General features: G+C 42.7%; 3 protein-coding genes across 5 annotated transcripts; 1 reads left to right on the top strand and 2 right to left on the bottom strand.

The window, feature by feature from the left end:
- Positions 1 to 7,071: 7,071 nt before the first annotated feature.
- LOC102699916 (acyl-coenzyme A thioesterase 13-like) lies at positions 7,072 to 8,614 on the bottom strand. Its single transcript, XM_015842075.2, has 4 exons — positions 8,523 to 8,614; positions 7,905 to 8,164; positions 7,615 to 7,755; positions 7,072 to 7,504 (listed from the first exon to the last, which is right to left on the bottom strand). Exons 2-4 carry the CDS (start codon positions 8,103 to 8,105, stop codon positions 7,334 to 7,336), a joined length of 513 nt encoding a protein of 170 aa, XP_015697561.1. The 5' UTR covers positions 8,106 to 8,164; positions 8,523 to 8,614; the 3' UTR covers positions 7,072 to 7,333.
- LOC102699642 lies at positions 8,284 to 18,492 on the bottom strand. Of its 3 annotated transcripts, none has more exons than XM_040522399.1 (5): positions 18,107 to 18,492; positions 17,960 to 18,023; positions 10,652 to 11,066; positions 10,371 to 10,511; positions 8,284 to 8,700 (listed from the first exon to the last, which is right to left on the bottom strand). In XM_040522399.1, the coding sequence occupies exons 1-5, from the start codon at positions 18,126 to 18,128 to the stop codon at positions 8,539 to 8,541; spliced, it is 804 nt and encodes a 267-aa protein (XP_040378333.1). In that variant the 5' UTR covers positions 18,129 to 18,492; the 3' UTR covers positions 8,284 to 8,538. The 3 variants fall into 3 exon arrangements, with proteins under 3 accessions (XP_040378333.1, XP_006645673.2, XP_015697545.2); XM_006645610.3 differs by adding an exon at positions 11,929 to 12,084 and having other exon boundaries at positions 10,652 to 11,059; positions 17,960 to 18,490; XM_015842059.2 differs by lacking the exons at positions 17,960 to 18,023; positions 18,107 to 18,492 and adding exons at positions 11,965 to 12,084; positions 12,258 to 12,335 and having other exon boundaries at positions 10,652 to 11,059.
- LOC102702221 (rac-like GTP-binding protein 1) lies at positions 16,943 to 19,746 on the top strand. Its single transcript, XM_006643881.3, has 8 exons — positions 16,943 to 17,237; positions 17,314 to 17,401; positions 17,517 to 17,626; positions 18,156 to 18,219; positions 18,364 to 18,428; positions 18,924 to 18,989; positions 19,121 to 19,227; positions 19,368 to 19,746. Exons 1-8 carry the CDS (start codon positions 17,124 to 17,126, stop codon positions 19,399 to 19,401), a joined length of 648 nt encoding a protein of 215 aa, XP_006643944.1. The 5' UTR covers positions 16,943 to 17,123; the 3' UTR covers positions 19,402 to 19,746.
- Positions 19,747 to 20,339: the final 593 nt, after the last annotated feature.

Genomic DNA, 20,339 nt, shown 5'->3' with positions numbered 1-20,339 from the left:
GGAGCCTTTATGTAAATTTCTGAATCAAGTGACCCATAAAGATATGTTGTCACTACATCCATCAACTGCATAGATAGACGATTTTGTACTGCCAATGATATTAAGTATCTGAAAGTTATACCGTTTATAACTGGAGAATAAGTTCCGTTGAAATCAACGCTAGGTTTTTGCGTAAAACCTTGTGCTACAAGCCTTGCTTTATATCTCACCACCTCATTGTTTTCATTTCGTTTCCGAACGAAAACCCATTTGTATCCCACAGGGAAGATACCACGAGGTGTAGGCATTGTGCACAACATAATATGTCTATGGTTTTCAGAATTTCTAGTCTCAGCATTGTGCACAACTGAGCTAGCTTGCAGATTATCATGATCTGCTTGATATCTAGTATCAATTCGGTGTGTACCAACTAAAGGCTAGTTTACATTTACCATCTTTCTTTGCTTGCTAGCAATTGTATCTCGCTTAGTGACCATACTTCTTTCTCTTTTTTTAGAGAGTGAAAGTTGAGTGGTTTTGTTTGGTACCTCCACTCTTTCTGGTGCATTCTGAGCGGGAATGAAAGATTTAGTCACACCTTTGTAATTGGTAAATGCATCTGGCAGGTTATTTGCAAGTCTTTACAAATGTATAATTTTCTGAACTTGTAGTTTAGTTTCTGTAGTACGTGGATCTGAGGCTGGAATACCCTGAGCATTCCAATCAATTTCCTAGCATTCTTTCTGGTACTTGAAGTCTCCCCCCTAATGCCGGGAAATGTTCCTTATCAAAAATAGAGTCAGCGAACCGGGCAGTAAATAGATCACCAGTTAATGGTTCTAAATACTTTATGATCGACGGAGATTTAAATCCCACATAGATCCCCACTTTCCTGTGTGGGCCCATAGCAATACGCTATGGTGGTGAGATTGGTATATAGACAGCACAACCGAACTTACGCAAATAGAAAATACTTGGAGGATTTTCACGTACTAACTGCATTGGGGAAGTTTCATGATATGCAGTTGGTCGTAGTTGGATAAGATCAGCAGCGTGCAGTACTGCATGATCCCAACATGACGAAGGTAGTTTGCAATTCATCAATAATGGTCGAGCAATAAGCTTAATTCTTTTGATCAATGATTCAGCTAAGCCATTTTGTGTGTGGACATATGGAACTGAATGTTGAACCTGAATTCCTAAAGCCATGTAATAATCATCGAAAGCATGAGATTTGAATTCGGCAGCGTTGTCCATACGGATTGATTGAATCCTATGTTCAGGGTAACTTGCTTTTAACCTTATGATTTGGGACATAAGTTTAGCAAAAGCATGGATTCGTGTCGATAGTAGACACACATGAGACCATCTTGTAGATGCATCGATCAAAACCATAAAGTACCTGAACGGTCCAGATCGTGGCACAATAGGGCCACAAATATCGCCTTGAATACATTCAAGGAATCGAAGTGGTTCAGCTCTAATTTTGAGATAAGAAGGTCTCAAAATTAATTTCCCTGTAGCACATGCAGTGCATACAAAATCAGAGGATTTGAGAAATTTTCCAGTGATCAAATTATGACCAATAGAGTTGCCAATAATTTTTCTCATCATCCCGATACCCGGGTGCCCAAGTTGATCATGCCAAGTGTGGAATGCATCAACATTTTGAAAAATTACTTTATACGCAACATGGGAAATGGGCTTAATGTATGTATAGTACAAACCCGATATAAGAGATGGAATTTTTTCACAAGTATGCTTGCTATATCCGTTTTGTCTGGTTAAGAGAAGAAATTCTTCTCGATTATCCATATGGGTTTCAATGTGTAACCCATTTTGACGGATATCTCTATAACTTAGTAAGGTACGGGTTGAATCAGGATACAATAAAGCATCCTCGATTATGATTTGTGTACCCATTGGGAGTGTAATAATTGCTCGTCCAGAGCCAACTATTACAGTATCGCGTCCAGCGATTGTCAAAACTTTATCTTCTCTCTTTTTAAGAGTTTGGAAGTATTTGATCTCCCTAAGTATAGAATTTGTGGTACCGCTGTCCACAGGGCATAATTCCTCTCCAATCGGAGTGATATCGTGAGGCATCTATATTGAAAGAAAGAAAATTGTTTAGTAAAAAATTCTTTATTCAATCCATACATACAATAAGTAACGAAACATCAAATACACAAATGATGTTTACATAAGCTGTAATAGTACATACTCTAATAACTTAAAAGTCTTACAACCTTATTACATAAGAGAGTTTGTACTTATCTACTTATTACAACAACTATTGTTTTGACATAATACATGGATATCATTGTATGTAACACACATACTAATACTTAAAGTTTTTCATCTTCAAGTAAGATGCACTGAGATTACTAAAAATCTCCAAGTGGATCCATTGAGCAAAACTCAATGAGCATGTCATCTGTCGAAGAAAGTGGACCAACGTCTTCTGGTAGAAGATCTAGATTGTTCTCTGGTTCAACAGGAGCCTTTTGAGAACTTCCAACCTCTGGTCTAGCTTCATTTATAAGATTGAAGTGAGCTTCATATCTTGGTTCCTCAGATGACTTTTTCTCCTTGAGGGATTTCTGATACAGGAGGACAAGATGCTTTGGGATACGGCAATCTTTAGCGACATGATAGTTAGATCCACACCTGTCGCAATGTTTGTTGTTATGGCGACGGGCGTGTGGTGCCTTTGCCTTGCCGTTTCCCTTCTTTCGGCCCTTGAATTTGCGCCTGTTGTTGTGTTTGCGTTTTCCAGTTGAATTCTTGGGATTATTCGAAGAATTTCCCTTGAATCCTTTTGTATTATCAACATTATACTTAGCATTGAAGTGAACCTCAGGTAGAGGTGCAGAACCAGGAGGGCGCTATTGAGCATTCTTGAGAGAAAGCTCATGATGTTTTTCTGCCTGAGTCAATGTATGTATAAGCTGAGAATACCTCTGGAAATTGTTAGCTCGATACTGTTGATTCAGTATCATGTCCTCCGGAAGCATAGTAGACAGAGTTTTTTCTATCTTTTCTGCCTCCGTAGGCTCTTTTTCGCAAAACTTCAACTTGGAGCAAATTTGATGAACAACATGGTTGAACTCCGCCACAGTTTTAAAATCTTGCAGGCGTAGTTGAGACCACTCAAAATTAGCCTCAGGCCAAATGAGTTCCTTTTGCTGATCATAGCGCTCTTTGAGAGCTTTCCATAAAGTGAGGGGGTTCATCTCTAACATGTACTCATGTTTGAGGTCTTTATGGATATAGAGCCGAAGTAAGAAGAGGGGCACTCATTATCTTCTTGTCCTCAACTGGCGGGTCCCCATCAACGGGGTCCTCAATTGCTTTAATAATCCCACGAGAAGCAAAGTTTATTTTGATATCCGAAGCCCAAATTGGGTAGTTACTCCCATCAAGGGCGAGTTCATCGAACTCTCTGATTGCCATTGTCCCTACAATCATGATTAACATTTATTAATTTACAGAGGTAAATTAATAAAAAACATGATATATATAGAAATTGTAATCTCAATGCGAAATGTAAGACCTTATAATTTGTCATGTGTTGAAAATTGATTGTAGGTAATAGACCATACAATTGTTTTTCAAACATATTCTTGGAATAACACATGCGGGTAATTATTATAAGATGTAGACCTTTTTAGTGATGGGCGAAATGTTCGCTGCCTAAATTTAAGACCGCTAGTGGCCAAAAATATTAGTACTCCATCTTGGTAATCATCTTATAATGTAGACCGCTTAATGATGGGCGAAAAATTTCGCCGCCTACTAATGATCATTTGTGATCAAAATATAGGGCTCCATCTACATGTGGTTTTATTGCCAAGTCTAATTATTAAAGTCAAACATGCATTAAATTCTCCATTAATTATGTGAGACATAATTAAGATAATTTACTAAATTAAAATACAAAATTTAAAGAATTTTTTAATTTTAATAATATGCGAGAAAGTAGAGCATGTCTTGAAATAATATGCGAATGCATTTTATTTAAGACAATAAATGAATTTAGTAAAAGCAGGATATTTAATAATGTAAATATCATAAACATCAGGGACTAAAAAGTCAATTACATGAAGGTAATTACACTGATAAACTACTTTTAGTAAATTTCACTAAACAAAGGGACTAAAGACTAATTTAAACTAATATTTACAATGCAAACAGTAAATAAAAGCAGATAAAAGTGGTGGTGGGCCGAAATGTTAAATTTCAGCCCTCCACCGAATGGAGGCGTGCCGGCCTGCTTGGGGGGAAGGGCGGCCTTGGGCCGCAGCCAGGCTGGGCCGGCCTGCTTGCACCAGTGGCTGGTTGGCCCATGGGAGACCGGACGGAGGGGAGGAGGATTAGCCCCCCACGGCACCACGTAACAACGTAGTGGCCGGCCACCTCCTCCTGCCATTCCGCTCCATGCCAACGACGTGTTGGCCCCACGTCCTCCTGCCGTTTCGCTCCACGTCGCATGCGCCAACCAGATCCGCACCCACACCGCCAAGCCGCGTAACCACCGTCGCCCACGTCGCCATGCCGCAGAAACCGCCGCCCATGACGCCGCGACGTCGCACAGCCGTCGCCCACCACGCGGGAGCGCCGCGCGGCCTTGCTGCTGCTGCTGTGCCATCACCGTCACGCGCGCGGAGTGCCGCACGCCCTGCCGCTTCCGTTTCTGCCTTCCACCTTCTGCCGCCGTCTCCCATGAGACAACCGGCATTCCGTCGGCTTAGGCCGACGATTCCTGCTCCTCGTCGGAGTCAGAAACCGGCCTAATCCAGACACCGTTCATGTGTACTCCATTGCCATTCGCAAGCCTGCGAGTTGGAGAACCATGGGAAACGGCGCGAAAGGTGGCGCGGAGACCGGGACGCCGAGCAGCGGCTTAACCGGCATGGCGGCGCGACGAGGATGGAACTTATATCGGTGGTTCCCCCGTGCGCGCAGCAATTGTGCCGCATTGGCCGAAGCCAGGAGGCGGCGTTGGCGGTGACTCCATCTCTGTTGAGATGAAGCATTCTTGGGAAGCGGGAGACACCCATGCTGTCCATCCATGGTGAGGACAGTACCGAATCCCTTCTACTTGGATTCGGCGGGGTGTCTTCGTGGTTGGCGGGGCAGTGGCCGGCGGGACCGTCGGTGGAGCAACATGGCGACGCCGGTGATCATGGCACGTCCTCCTTCTTTGGCGAAGAAGATGGCGAAGACAACGAATTCGGTGATGTCGGGGAAGATCCAGGACTGCGTCCAGGATCATACCGAATGTTGGCATCGTTACCTTCTGTTTCTTCTTCTCTTCCTCTTTGTGTTTGGTGGAGAAGAGCGAAGTGCTGATAACGTGTTGAGAATTGAGAAACTATGACAGAGGAAGAAGAATGGGATCAATCTTCTCATTCACTTTCAAGTCATTATATACAGGGGGATACGGTGTGAACAAAGGGGTACGATGTTTGGGAAACGTCGCACTCATTCCAGCGAGACGCTAATTAGAGATGTACCTGTGAGGAAAGCTTCTCCTCCTTTGTATCTGGATAGATTAGATCTATCTCATGGATGGATGAGATCACACCAAATATTTCATAATAGTTATTCTAAGGCAAATCCCTATAGCAAAATACTCAGGGCATTGTTCAAACAATGTTCTCTGTTGTTACTGCAGAGGACTCAAATTCTGGTTTCCTGTTTCTATCAGTGATAATGTTGGTGCTATTCAGAATACGACCAGTACCAAGCCACAATAATAAAGAAATATAAAGGAAAAAGGAAAAACTCTCTTTAAAACTCTAGAGGGATATCCTTTCGTTTCTTACATATCATCTAAATAATTAATATGAGATATACAAACATACAAGATTAAATTTAACTTTTATAAATTAAAAAAAGATTAAATTTAACTTCTATAAATTAAAAAACAAAAAATGATTTTGAATATAATTAGAGTTTAATTTATCCATTTTGTTACAATTTATAGATGTTGAATTTGGATATGTATATTTAAGAAGTGATTTATCATTTGTTAATATATCTTATCCCTTTTTAATTTTTATAACTATTTACATAACATAAAAAAAATCCCCTCGAGAGATTATAATCTCTTTTTAGTAAAAAGAGCTTTTTATATCATCTTAAAAATTTACAACAGTTTACCTAGAGGCGCTTTCAAATGGTCGCCATCATCACTCTCTTTTCTTTATCAAGAGATATTAAGATGATCAAGCCACCAGAAAAGGGCATATTTTTTTGAGCATTACTACGGTCTAACAAATGGTATCGGACGGTACCGGTACTGGTAAGTACCCATTAAAATCTAACCGTCCGATTAGAAAGGGCAGGATGGGCCATGAGTGCTTGCTGCTTGTCCCGCCGCCGGCCGTCGCAGCGATGCCTTGCATGCGATTTAGTTGAACCCGGCGAGGCGACGAACGAGCCAGCGAGGATGCAGTGGGAGGAATCAGCAGGACACCATCAACTTCATTTTCCTTTCTGAAAACTTCTTTTGCAGCAGAAACGATGGCGCGGACATGCAAATGCGAAATGCGAAATACGATGCAAATGCGAAATACTATGTAGTGCATTCGTTTTTCTGAACTGAAACAACCAACTTTGGGTTGTCATTTGTAGAGATCAGCGCAGGCGGCAGTGGGTGGACGAACTCTCGAGGAAACGAGAGTTGAGGCCAAGAAGACAGACTAGGAGATCTACCGGCCGTCGCAGGGAGGATGCAGCGGGAGAAAGCAGTAGGACGCCGGCACCACTGCTCGTAGCATGGATGGATATCGGCGCAGGCGGCGACGGGTGGGCGAACTCATGAGGAGACGAGAGATGAGAGACGAGGGCGAGGGGACGGACGGGGAGATCCTTCGGCTGTCGCGGCGACTTCCTGCTTGCTGCTTGCGCCGCCACCGACCGTCGCGGCGACTTCCTGCTTGCTGCTTGCGCCGCCACCGACCGTCGCGGCGTCGCCCTGGTTGCTGCCTGCGCCGCCGCCTGCCGTTCTCGTTGATGCCGATTGAAGAGAAGAGATAGGAAAGATCCAACTCAAACTCGTACGTGAAATTCCAGTACTACCCCTTCCGGCCCTCTCACAACAGCAGTATCGTGCTATCAGGTCGCCGGTACCATGTATTACTAGCCGTTCGATCCTTACGATCCAATGGCCAGGAGATGGTACCGAGCGGTACCGTCCTAATATGTTGGATGGTAAAATTTCTCTATTTTTTTTGGAGGATTTTCATTTCATGAGTTTTTTTATCCATCTCAAGGTACCATACTTATATTGCAGCTTGAAATATCAAAAATTTATATTAAAATTCGATAAAAAAAACCCCTCATTTCAGAGTTTGCTCCTGCTATCGCCGCTCTTCTCCGACCTTGCCTGAGTAGAGGTCATCCACTGCCTCACCACCGCCACCAGCTCGCCGGACGCCTTCCTCCGCACCTCCACCACGGCGGCCATCAGCTTCCCCTTCCGGTGCGCCACCCGCGCGTCCATCTCCACCTCCTCCTGCCCATGCGCAATCATCCTCCGCAGGAGGAGAAGAACGGTTTACGACGACGATTCACAGGAGAAAGAGAAGAGAAGAGAGGAGAAAGCAAGATGATTCATGGACGTACGCCGTGCGTGGCCGGCGAGAAGAAGGATATGGCGTGGTTGACGGTGAACTTGTGCGCGCCGTCCACCGTGTAGACCACCGCCGCGCATATGTTGTCCACCGCCGCCGAGATCGCCCCGGCGTGCCACCTCCCGTCCGCGTCCTGCGCCGCCGCCGCCGTCGACGACGACGAAGAAACCAAGAACCGCAGGTTAGACGATCGATGTCTGAATCAGAGTGCAAGCAAACGAACACGGCGACGGCATGGTCGCCGGGAAAAGGAGGGCGCGGGGGCGGGGGGAAGGTGCGCACGGCGACGGTGGCGGGGACGCGGAAGGAGCAGACGAGGCGGCCGGGCTCGGCGACGGAGACGCGGAACCCGGGCATCACCACCGTGTTGAACGCGTCGCCGCAGGCGTGCTCTCTGCCCCTGGCCAGGGAGTCGCAGGGGTTCTCCAGCCACCTCCTCGCGAGGGCGGCCGGCCGCAGCGACGCCGGCGACTCGCCATCCATGCCCCTGGCTCTGCTCGCTTGGCCGATCACGCCTTGTGACCTGCCTCTTCGTGTTCCTCCTTGAAAAGATTTGTGTATTTTGCACTTCCAGATAAGATTTCTTACAGATTCTAATTCTTAATCACGTCGCCGTCGTCCCTTCACGACGATTAGGAGTAGTTTAGATTGTTTATTAGTGTTTGAGCTTAGACCATGTCCAGATGTCCCCTTTCACAGTCACACAAAAAAGAATCCTTTTTTCTTGGGAGCAATTCACATTGGCTCAATGGATGTCTCTTTCTACACCCTTTCAATTAAAAATTCAGTACCAGTATGTTTTAGAGTACAAAATGGGAGTGATTTTCTCTTGAAACACCTCGATAATTGCTTAAGGTGATGAGTGGATGAACTCCATTTGGGGAGCTAAGCATACCATACCTGGTTAAGTTCAGAGTCAAAGCTTGCTGCTTGCTTGAGGTTCCTTGGGTCTGGTGGTGGACATCCACTGCCTGCCGATGGCGACCAGCTCGCCGGAATCCTTCTTCCGGATCTCCACCGTCACCGCCGTCATCTTCCCCTTCTGCTCCACCACCCTGCCGTCCAGCTCAACTTCCTCCTGCAGCACAGTTCAGCAAGACCTGCTTCAGCTGCGTTCAGTTATGTCCTTACCTTTTACCTAGTTAAAATTTTAACTTTAAATATGCAGTTGATTTTAAGATTTTTTTACTGTAGTTTATTTTTTAGACTTAGATTTTAAGTCGCTAAGAATATGTGTATAAAATTTTTATTTAAAAATTATTTTTAGCTGAAAAAATACCGTTTATCTTTATTATGAAAAAGAACAAATAATCACACCTTCAATCAGAGTGATGTTGCTCTGTTGAAGTTTCTGAAAATGAGAATAGCAGCTACTACTGACAGAGTGATGTAGACATGTTGTAGAATAGTCTGAAAAGTATACTCCTATTTGGTTCCGAAGGAATTGATTTGATAAGTATAAATTGAACCATAACAAATGAGCCTCTGGAAAATGGAGATGCCTGGTTTGTGCTCTATAACTAGACAACATATCCCGCACATACACCTTTCTTGTGCACACTCTGGGCACACAAACTAATAAATATTGTCAAAAGTTTTAGAGAAAATCTACACATACTTCCAATAGTACTTCACATGTGTGTAAAGTCATATCTTCAAATTTATTATATTTTAGCCATAAATTTATTTTACAATAATAAGAATTTAAATTTGTATTTTTTTTGGTTTCTATATGTGTAGTTGTATTGAAAGTATACGTACATTTCTCTAAAAATTTTAGCAATATTTATTAGTTGGCGTGTTTGTTCGTGAGGTACTAATCTAGATTTTACCTCAACCTAGATTTTCTCGTTTTTCACAATCATACTTCTAAAACTGTTAAACGGTGTGTGTTGGTCAAAAATTTTCTAAAAAAAACGTTCGAAAAATTATGTCAATCTATTTTTAAGTTTTTTATAGCTAATAATTAATAATATGCTAATTTGCAGCTGCGTTTTTACTATCCCAACCTACGAGCTACCGCCGAACGCGGCCAACTATAATATGTTCTTTGAAGCACAACGTGCTGCAACAGAAAAGGTTCCGGCTTAACCTGTCGGAAAATTTTGGTTTGTTGACACTAAAAGCTACAATAAGATATACAAACTAGAATCCAGAATTATAATTTTGTTTTTTCCCATATAAACTGAAGTTGCAATCTTTAGATATAACTAAACGCAACTCGAATTGACAGAAATGAAAGACAACTTTGAATCGTAATCATGAAATAGCTTGCCAGTAGTGCACATTGTCTGTAACTAAAGATGTTTTTTTTTATGCTGGGGAGTAAATAAAGATGGTTAAAACTAAATGCTTCGCCCTAGAAACGAAGCTCCGCTGAATCCAGTGGACCAGTGCGACCTAATGTTGATAATAGGTTCCTAGACAAAAAGGCAAACAATAATCTAATTTATCCAGAATATAATTATCCTATTCCGGCGTGAACGAACCCACCAAATTAAAAAATAAATCTAATTTAGTCGTCTGTTTGTGCAGTTATCGAAACAAAATTTGGTTCGATCATTCACGAAGCAGAGTGCCAACAAAAAAAAAAAATACCTACAGAGTCAGAAACCAGCAATCTACTAATTGCAATCGCCGTGTTCTTTTATCTGGTTTTTTTTTTCTTTCTTCTCGTCCCGGGAATCACAAGAAGAACTTGTTGATAGAAAAAAAAAATTCAAGGGGGAGTAGGTAGGTTCAACGCACATGGTACTTGGCCGGCGAGAAGTAGGAGATGTCGTAGTGGACGGAGACCTTGATGATGCCCTCCACCGACATGATCGCCGCCGCGCACACGTCGTCCGCCGCCGCCGCGATCGCCCCCGGGTGCCAGTTCCCCTCCGCGTCCTGGGTTCATCATTCGTGAGCCCAAAGAACCCTTATTTTCTCCGGCGAGGGAGAAATCGAGAAATCAAGAAACGCGGCGGAGGAGCCGATCGATCGAGGACGCGCCGCCGTGGGAGGGAGGGAGGCGGATGTGCGCGTACCGTGAGCTCGGCGGGCACGCGGAGCGAGCAGACGGCGCGGCCGCCCTCGGCGAGGGAGACGCGCACGCCGGTGAGGGGCAACGCGTTGAAGGCGCGGCGGTCGGAGCCGTCGAAGGCGACGCCGGCTTCCTCCAGCCACTTGCGCGCCCCGGCGGCCATCCGCGACGGGGGCGTCGCCGGCCCGCCCATGCGGAGGCGCGACTGATTTGGCCGGCGTGCGGCGGCGCACTGCCGTTTTGACTGGCTCGGGAAGATGACCCCATCAGGTCGTCCAGCTCGGTGTACTTGTTGAATACTCCATTTGCGTCGGCTTCGGGACTTTTTTTTTTCTTTTCTTTTCTTAAAAGATTGGAACAAAAATCCCAACCCCTGGAAGAAACTTTTTGCTTGGGTAGTCCTAGTTCCAATCTGAAATCTTAAACCGTTGCCAATTTTAATGTATGTAGGCAAATTTTGGATTTCTAAGAAATAAATCTGATGAGGGTTATTAGGGCTTTAAGGATGAAATACGGGAAAATTGAAGTAAAATTTTCTTTATTTAACGTCCACTCTATTTTTTTTTTGGAAAAATTCGCGTAAATCGGTGTGTTTATATATTTTTGTTCCCTCATTTTTCTTATTTATGTGGGTGAAAATTCCTCTAAAACGAACCAGCTCTCAAAGTGTGATACAAATATAGCAATAATATCTCGTAGCTTAAAAAATCTAGTACTAACACTAGCATTTTTTAAGTTAGAAAGTTATAAAAAAATACAACATAAATAATTTGATGGGCAATATCTATAAAGTAAATTTAGACCAGATTTAGAGATGGGAATCCTTCTGGGCTAAAACAACCCCTATTGATGGAGTTTTCATTGTTCCAACCAGTCTCACGGTTGAGAGCGAGAGTCAATCCACCTAGAAATATTCATATGTGAAATAATTTGCTTTTACTTGTTCTATCCTATAATAAAAGATTACTTTGGCTAATTTCAAGCAAATTAGTATTCATGAAAAATGACCTCTGTACCCTATCTACTTACCCTTTGGTGAAAAAATGTACAACTATGCATGCTCCTATTTAATCCATTCTTTTCTTATTAGTCTCAAGGTAGTCGCTTGTTTTTGGACAACCTTTTTTTTATCAAAATAGTCACTTATTTTAGGACGAAAGGAGTAACATTATATAAAAACTCAAAAATTCATTAATATAGCACTCAATTTGCATTGCTTTTACAGTTTGTAACTCAGTTCACATGATTTTAATTATATGCCATTAGGGATACGGATTTTACCATTTCGTGCCACTCCCATCCATCCCACCAACGTACCAGCGACAACGAGGAGCTTGTTGGACCCATCTTAGGGTGAGGAGGAGTTCGCCGAAGCCTGTGAGAGTAAGGGAAGGTTTGCTTGACTCGTGCATGGTGGATCTTATCGTTGTTCTCCCCCTGCAATAGCTAGATCTGAGTCATCTGACCATAGATGTTGGTGCTTTTCTCACTATCCCCTGCTAGAGGAGTTCACCTCCGACATAGTGAATCACCATTTTCTTTTCTCTCTTGGCTTCTAGGGACCAGAAAATACTAGTAGAAATTGCAAGGGCAATAGATAGATTATGCACATGTTGCTTGGCAGGCGAGAAGTAGGAGATGTCATAGTGGACAGAGATCTGGATGATGCCCTCAACCAACATGATCATCTGTTGAAGCAGGGAGTCGTTAGTGGTGAGCTTGGATGGCGCATGGTGCGAGCAGATGGCATGACCGACTGCTCTCTACGAGGGAGACATGCATGCTGATGAGGGGTAGCACATTTAAGGTGCGATGGTTTGAGGCGTCGAAGGCGATATTGGTGTCCTCTAGCCACTTGTAAACCCTACCAGCCATCGTCCACACTGGACCACAACCGCCCATGCAGACACAGAATGTGGATTGATGTTCCATCACTTCTATCGAGCTAGGTGTACAGTGTTCTTGATGAAGGTCTCATTTGTTTCGGGTAGTTTCACTGTGGGAGTGAGACTAGTCCAACTAAAACATTTATATGTAAAAGCAGTTTCTTTTATTATTATGTGAAAACCAACATCCAAAAACTTAAGTGAATAAGACACATTATTTTGAATAAATGTGGCGACCACTTTTAAATCGAACATGTTGAAGATTAGTAGAAACAATTGAACAAAAAGGCAAAAAGTGGTGGTAGTGTATTTTAAAGAGGACAAGATGACTATTGGGGAAGGAGGTCCGTTTGTCCTTTGCTTAGAGATTAGAGGGGTGTTGACACGGTGGCAGTTGCAATGGAGGAGACAATGTGGCAATTTCCTATGTGTGTTCTTTAATTGTGTTTTCCTTTTGTGTTTATTTGTTTTAATTTTTGCGTGTTCTATCATCTAGACCAATTGTCGATAATGGGTTGTCATACACATTTGTAGCGATGATGGTTCTATTTAAGTCAAGGTATGTTTTAATAAGATCTGTTCCAATCCCTATACTACCATTGTGTTGCAAGCTTGACAGGCTGCCTTAAACAAATGCCAATAACCATGACAAATGAACGGTTGTTATCCTGTTTTCAAACCATGCTTTTGCTCGTCGATCTAGCGAAATCTTTGAGAACCGATGGAGCGATACCTTTTTCGGTTCCTTACTTCCTTAGACCACACCTATTCTATGCACTAGAAAGATCAAATCTATCTACAAAATCATTGACTAGAAGAGGTACATGGCTAAATGTACCACAGAGTGAAGAACCTAGATTGGTTCAAATGGTGGAATCCAAATAGATTAAATCCAACAAAGAGAAAATTAAAGAGTTAAATTGACGGGAGCAACTAGTTTAAATCGAACAATGGGACCAACTAGATTAAATCAAACCGAGGGAGAAAAGTGAAAAAAGAGCATAACAATGGACATAAATAATTATGATATGGGTCTTACCGGTCCATGGAAGAAGATGACGCTACACTATGTGGCGATGCAAAGGCAGGGCACAGATTTATGGCAAGGCAGTGATATGGCAGGAATTATTTGGGGAGGGGGGTCATGAATATGTCACTCTTCTAATAGGCAATTTCACGAAGTGCTACCCCATACCTCGTTGACACATGGGTCTTGGTTATATTTGTCATATAACCATAATTGTCAAATCGTATATACATGAAAACAAATACTTGTATGGAAGAATTTATTGGTTTCTAATCTAGTTTCTAATACACACATTTTCCTCTAGGTACTCATATGCTTGTTGCAAGCAACTTTGAACACTAGTATTGAGAAGAAAATATACTACATTACTATATGGCACGTCAAAAGGAAGCAACAACACAACACTACTTAGAACAACAAAGTAGTTAAATTGGTACAAATCACTAGGATACTAATCCACCTACAAGGCTACAAATACTCATATGTAAAAGACATTTTCCTCTGTATAAACTACCACATGTAGAGACTTGTGTGTATAATATATCTAGAGTGGAGGTGCATGGAGGATACACCATCATATAAAACATCTTTTATAATAAAAAGGTAATATATGTAGTGGGATTCTTACAACTTTCTCCTATTTTGTTAAAAACCTTTCCAAGTATCAATTCCATTCTTTCTTTTTTTAAAAAAAATCTTAATTAGTTAAAACATACTGGTTACATGTAGCAGGATAATAGGACTATGCCATTGAAACTTGTAGACAATCATGGTGTTTTTTTTTAAAAAAAGAAGCATCACCATAAGCTTTATCAAACAAAGGAACACAAAAATTTCTGTTCAATGTGATTAGTGTGAGTTTGGGTGTTGGAGGAGGGGGAGCATAGAAAACGTTTTTTAAAGAAAAATCAAATGTTGGATTAATAGTTCAAGGCATTAAGAGGTAGTGAATTCAATGTCATTGGAACGCAAAGGGATTGTGGAGTGTTTGACCCAAGAGATCAAGAGATAGTGGGATGTCATCATGGGTGAGAGGTGGTCGCCAATAGGTCTCACCTGTGGAGGTAGAATTAAGGTGTGGACATGGAGGAAGTTTTACACCTTGGGATGAGATCCAATAGCCTAAATTTGATAGCATTTTGATAGAAAAACAACTGCCTATCAAATCCAATCCCTTTTAAAACCATTTTAGTTTGTTTATAACTATTTAGTTTCACTTCTCAATGCTAATTTCTATTTTTTAACAAAACTTTCTATAAGGGCATCCATAGTGTAAAGTCAAATCAACATAAAAGTAGGACCTAGTCTTATGATTTAAAACTTTGATTTAGTTGAATTCTTTGTAGTCTTACATAACATTTTTTGGCCAATGTAAATTTGGGAAACCCTTTCTCCTAGTATATCCATTTCCCCCTCCATCTTTCTTCTTATGCAAATGAGTATTAACGTTAATATGAGCGAGTAGCCTAATAATATCATCAGTAATGTAAAGATACAATTTGGTAGCTATCACCATGACCGGAGACAGAGAACTCTTATTCAATGATGGGTGCACTGATCTAGCGGTGCAAAGCTTTGGTCCAACAGCAAGCTAGTATATCATTTGAGAAGTAGGTGAGCTTGTTGCACAATGGCAACATTGCCCTTGCAATTTCAAACTCTGATTTGGTAACATGGCCTAGCCGTGTTCTCCTCATGCATCACCACCTCTTTCCCCTCAATGGTCCCTCCCTTGCATGCAAGTTTCTATAAGGTGGTTGTGCATCGACGGGTGATGATCTCTTTTCCAACTAGCCGTGGGTGTCGCCTTGTACATTAAAACTTGGCTCCTTCGTGCTGGCAGCAATTATGACTTTGTGTGCTAGTGACTTAGCCTCATTGCTAGCTCTATTAATTAGCTCAAACCAAAGAATCATGATGTTTGGTTCGATTGCTTTAATGCTCAAATCGAATCGAGTCCTCTATTTTCTCCTTATTGTTTTGCCTTCATTAGCACACAAAGATGTTATGAGAGATGGAGCTAGGCCCCACGTAACTTCGGCCACCACCCAAAGCGATAGAGCTGAAATCCTATGATACATAAAAGTTTAACTTGAGCTATTATAGGATATAACGATCCAGGGTTGGCAAAGTCCCCGTCGGGGTCAGGGATCCACCGAGGACATGAAAACTCCCTCCCTCACGGGGACATGAAATGCCCAATAGGCCCTTCATTATTTTTTGTTTTTAAGCCCAATATACACAATAGCAACTTCATATATAAACCCCAAACACTGCAAACCATATCCCTGCCTTTCTCACCTCCTAGCCTCCTCCCGCCACCGCCCACTCAGCTCCTATGCTCGTGCCGGCGTCCGCCTCGGCACACGCCATCATCGGCTGCCCTCGCTAGCTACCGTCACACGCCATCCACCCACGGGGCCTCGATCGGGGACAGTAACCCTTCAAGGACAGGACTGTTCTTGACCAACCCAGTCCTAAGCCGCCCCCTTGCCAATACTAGAGTGATCTAGCAGCATATCTAGGCCATAGGCTTCTGTTTGAAAAAGCCCATTTATAAATATCATGCTTTTATCGTGTAAATTCAAGGAGCATCCGAAATACAACATGCTTTTCTCAAGTTTCAACCTAAGGCTGGATCCATCACTGGGCGAACCTAAGGGGGTGATCATTTGACTTTACAACATATTTATAAATAAAAAATAATTTGTGAATTATATATATATATATATATATATTCTTAGCGATATAAAAGACAAGCCTGAAAAATAAATTACGATGAAAAAACCCTAAAATTAACTCCGAGTTTAACGTTAAAAATTTTAAATTTTGCTTATAAGTATAAGCACGAACAAAAAAATAAGAGCAATTTTAACATTCTTGAGAAGGTGGAGGTACCACTATTTTCTATATAAAATTTAGTATCTTTGGATACCTTAGATACGAAAGGTACCAAATTTTATATATAAAATAATGATACCTTCTAAGAAGAATAGAAAATTACTTTAAAAAAAAGATATAAGCCTTAGTCCACGCTGGATCCATCCCTGATTCGAGTAGAACAATATGCATTCCGGAGTTGAGTAACACGTCCAAGCCGGCGAGAAGATCCAGCAAAACGACGTGCAACGCAGGGAACTCCCCCCACCAAAAGAAAACGCCAAGACCTGTCGCAGCACGGGCGCTCGATCGATCGCCATCCACCTTGGTCCACCCCATCCATCCATGGCTCTGCTTCTACTGTGTGCTTTGTACTCTTGTACTGGCGCTCACTGTTCCAGCACTAGTAAAACCTTGCCGCCAGTGTCCCCAGGCTAGGCAAAAAAAAACAAGCTTACAGTAAGCTTCAGTGTCAGTGCCGGACACGACGACCGCGCCCACGTGCAACCCGCGGTTGCTGCCAGCATTTAGCGCCATCGTTAACACGCCGTGCTCTAAACCAGTGGTAGAATCTTGCTTAGCGAGAGCGAGTGTGAGCAGCAGCAGCAGCAGCAGAGCGACCAGCAAGAAGCCAAGAAGAGAGTGAGAGGGAGAGAGAGAGAGGCGGTGGCCGGAGGTGGGAGATGAGCGGGGCGGCGGCGGCGGGGGCGGGGTTCATCAAGTGCGTCACCGTGGGGGACGGCGCCGTGGGGAAGACCTGCATGCTCATCTGCTACACCTGCAACAAGTTCCCCACCGTACGTCCACCGCCCGCCGCCGCCGGATCCCCTCCTCCCCCTTCCGGTCTGATTTCGGTTAATCCGTCCTGCGCAGGATTACATCCCCACCGTGTTCGACAACTTCAGCGCCAATGTCTCCGTGGACGGGAGCATCGTCAACCTCGGCCTCTGGGACACTGCAGGTTCGGCATGCAAATCTTCCTCAGGTGTTGCTGCTGCTGATTTGTGCGCGGAGAAAGATCTGATTTTGATTGTGTTTGTTTTTTCTTTTTGGGGTTGTGGTGGTGTTGGTTGCAGGCCAGGAGGATTACAGCAGGTTGAGGCCTCTTAGCTACAGGGGAGCCGATGTGTTCATCCTGTCCTTCTCGCTCATCAGCAGGGCAAGCTACGAGAATGTTCAGAAGAAGGTAAGCTGCTCAGAAAGATAATCTCATCCTGATGCAGTTTTACATGGTTGGTTCGAGATGTTCCTTCACATTGTTTTCTAATGCATTGCAATGGCAAGATTGGTGGGGTTTAGGAATTAGGAAAAGAAAATCTGAAATACACCATGTATCAGGTGGGCATTGTGCTATCATGCCAGAAAAGTATGGAGTATTAAAGAGAAAAGGATAAAGCTTGTGCCTTATAAACAAGATTGTAATATAAAGTTGAAGATGAAATGGCGAGCAAAGGAGATACTTTGTTAATGTGAAATTGTGAATTGCCTATTGACAAAATTGTTAGGAGTTGTGGCTTACTTCTGAATTACTTGGATATTGGTACGATGCTTCCGCTTATTGTTGTTTGCTTCTTGATGGCTTCCTATAAGATATTGTCAAAGTGAAGCTCACCTCCTAGAGACAAGTACATGCACATCACATTGCATCATTCTTTTATCTTGTTACCTTTAGAATCTCTCGAGTACATACTAACGAAATGGCTTCATCTGGACAGTGGATGCCAGAGCTTCGCCGGTTTGCACCTGGTGTTCCCGTAGTTCTTGTTGGAACCAAGTTGGGTATGCTATGCTATGCAACCTTTATCTTCTGAAACTTCTTAATCAATTGAATGCCATCCAACTCGAAGAAGTAATTTGGTAGGGTAACCACTGCCAAGTAACACTCTTTGCTGATGATGTATTACTAATTTCCCCTCTCTACAGATCTCCGTGAAGATAGGACCTATCTTGCTGATCATCCAGCTTCTTCCATAATAACAACCGAGCAGGTTAGTGTTTTGAATGTGACCAGAGAGTGACAAGTTTTTGCCACACTTAGGTTTAGCCAGGTTTGACATTTTTATGCCACCCTGTGGGTTCATGCCGAACTTGTGGGTTGTGGCTCACCACACTTTCCGAGCACCTTGCTACACTTGTCCCACACATTTGCCCAACCATGCATATCTTGTGGCACTCGATTTGTTGGCCATACATTGGGCATGTTTCTGAGCTATAACTTCTTATAGAATCTAGATAAGTCATATGCTCTCCTGAACAACAGTCACCTTGTGAGAATCTGGAGCTATAGAATTCAGAAAATGAGCTAGAAGCAAGAAGGTGAAAAAACCCAGCTTTTCTAGATTCTGAAAAGCCGCTTCTCATAATCTTAAGCTCCCGTAAACAGAGCCAATTGTCTTGCCCACAATTTCAGAAGAAAATTGTGGCAAGATGTGGCACTCATCAAGTCTCAACATTTAGAGTGCCTGACTCTTTCTGCATGCTAGGGAGAAGAGCTGAGGAAGCAAATCAGAGCAGTAGCCTATATCGAATGCAGCTCCAAGACTCAGAGAGTACGCTTCTGTTACATCCTATGACATTCTATGCAGGAAACCCTTGAAATTTTGAGTTCCCACATATTATCATTTACTTGCCTCCTGAAGGCTATCATCTAAATAAATGTTCTTTTCTTGGTTACTTATAGAACATTAAAGCTGTTTTTGACACTGCCATCAAAGTGGTGCTTCAACCTCCAAGACATAAGGATGTAACCAGAAAGAAACTCCAGACAGGTCCCAACCAGCCAGTAAGGTACTATTCAAGTTTGCACTATTTGCTCAAACCAGTCATCACTCATCATTTCATCAGTTGTTGTGCATCATCTTTTCAGTTCAGCATTCTGATTTCCAATGAGGCCTTTGACATTTCCTCTTGATTCTGTGATTCTGTAGGCGGTACCTCTGTGGGAGCGCTTGTTTCGCATAAACAGTAACCAAGAAGAAACATTGGTGGCTTTTGGTTCATCACCATGATGTTCAGATGGCCCATGGATCCACTCAGAATTTGGTTGAAGGTCATGGTTGAAGCAACATTGCTAGTAGCTAGGAGGAACTTCTAGTTCTCTTTTGTACTGCAGTGGAGCTCCTTTTGTTTCTCCCTTTTCTTTTTCTGATGTTGTAAAAGCTCCAGAAAGTTTTTGCCCCAGCAATAAGATGTGCTCTTCTGGATGGCTACCTTTACCCTGCCTCCTTTTCACTTTGCAAAATGTTGGAAACTGCTAGGTCTAACCAATAAAACTAAAAAGAAGCCACATGCTTCAACCTTTCCTTATATATATATATATATACTTTGGAGCCAAAGGAAGTTACATCATGGTATCATCATCCATGTTTCCATCTGGACAGGCAATTGGAAATTCACTACAAGAAATAATCAAGGGTAATGAAAAAAGAAACAAGGAACAGCCCAACCTCTTCAGATCAGACACATGTCACATATCCAGAAAAATGACATGGCAATTAAGTACTGTAAACTCTCCGGTGTTGGCTTCAAGAGTAAGGTTAACACAACAGTTTAAGTTTACAACACATTGATAACGAGAGCTAATTGTTCCACCGTCGTCAGTCACAGCTCGCAACACTGACAAACCAATTTTTTCTGTCAGTCACAGCTCACAACACTATAAACTTCCTTATGGTAATTACAAAATGGGGAAGACACTTTTCAACAAGGTTACACATTTCTCCTTGTACAAGCGAGCGCAGTATGAGTACAACTACAAAGTAACAGGAGGATCATTTCTTGGACTGCATAGCAAAACATTAACCAGAAGCTGCACCTTGCAAAGCCCATTTTAACTGTTTGGTAGGTTCCCATCCAGAAAATGGAGCACCCACAAATTACAAGCCTGCAAGTACCATCCT

The sequence above is a fragment of the Oryza brachyantha genome, chromosome 1, assembly GCF_000231095.2.
Source record: "Oryza brachyantha chromosome 1, ObraRS2, whole genome shotgun sequence".
NCBI classification, from domain to species: domain Eukaryota; kingdom Viridiplantae; phylum Streptophyta; class Magnoliopsida; order Poales; family Poaceae; genus Oryza; species Oryza brachyantha.
The sequence above is the reverse complement of the archived record's forward strand: the minus strand, read 5'-3'. Positions and strand labels throughout refer to the sequence as shown.

Excerpts from the sequence above, each read along its gene's own strand:
- LOC102699642 (XM_015842059.2), bottom strand. The coding sequence starts at position 12,335 with ATGATCATGTTGGTTGAGGGCATCATCCAGATCTCTGTCCACTATGAC. Across the intron at positions 12,085-12,257 it reads TCTCGCCTGCCAAGCAACAT|GGGGAGAACAACGATAAGAT; the intron begins GTGCATAATCTA and ends TAGCTATTGCAG. Across the intron at positions 11,060-11,964 it reads CAAGCTCCTCGTTGTCGCTG|ATTGGAACTAGGACTACCCA; the intron begins GTACGTTGGTGG and ends TTAAGATTTCAG.
- LOC102702221 (XM_006643881.3), top strand. The coding sequence starts at position 17,124 with ATGAGCGGGGCGGCGGCGGCGGGGGCGGGGTTCATCAAGTGCGTCACC. Across the intron at positions 18,220-18,363 it reads TCTTGTTGGAACCAAGTTGG|ATCTCCGTGAAGATAGGACC; the intron begins GTATGCTATGCT and ends CCCTCTCTACAG. Across the intron at positions 18,990-19,120 it reads GCAGCTCCAAGACTCAGAGA|AACATTAAAGCTGTTTTTGA; the intron begins GTACGCTTCTGT and ends GGTTACTTATAG.
- LOC102699916 (XM_015842075.2), bottom strand. The coding sequence starts at position 8,105 with ATGGATGGCGAGTCGCCGGCGTCGCTGCGGCCGGCCGCCCTCGCGAGG. Across the intron at positions 7,756-7,904 it reads GCGTCCCCGCCACCGTCGCC|GACGCGGACGGGAGGTGGCA; the intron begins GTGCGCACCTTC and ends GCGGCGGCGCAG. Across the intron at positions 7,505-7,614 it reads TCTCGCCGGCCACGCACGGC|GAGGAGGTGGAGATGGACGC; the intron begins GTACGTCCATGA and ends GCGCATGGGCAG.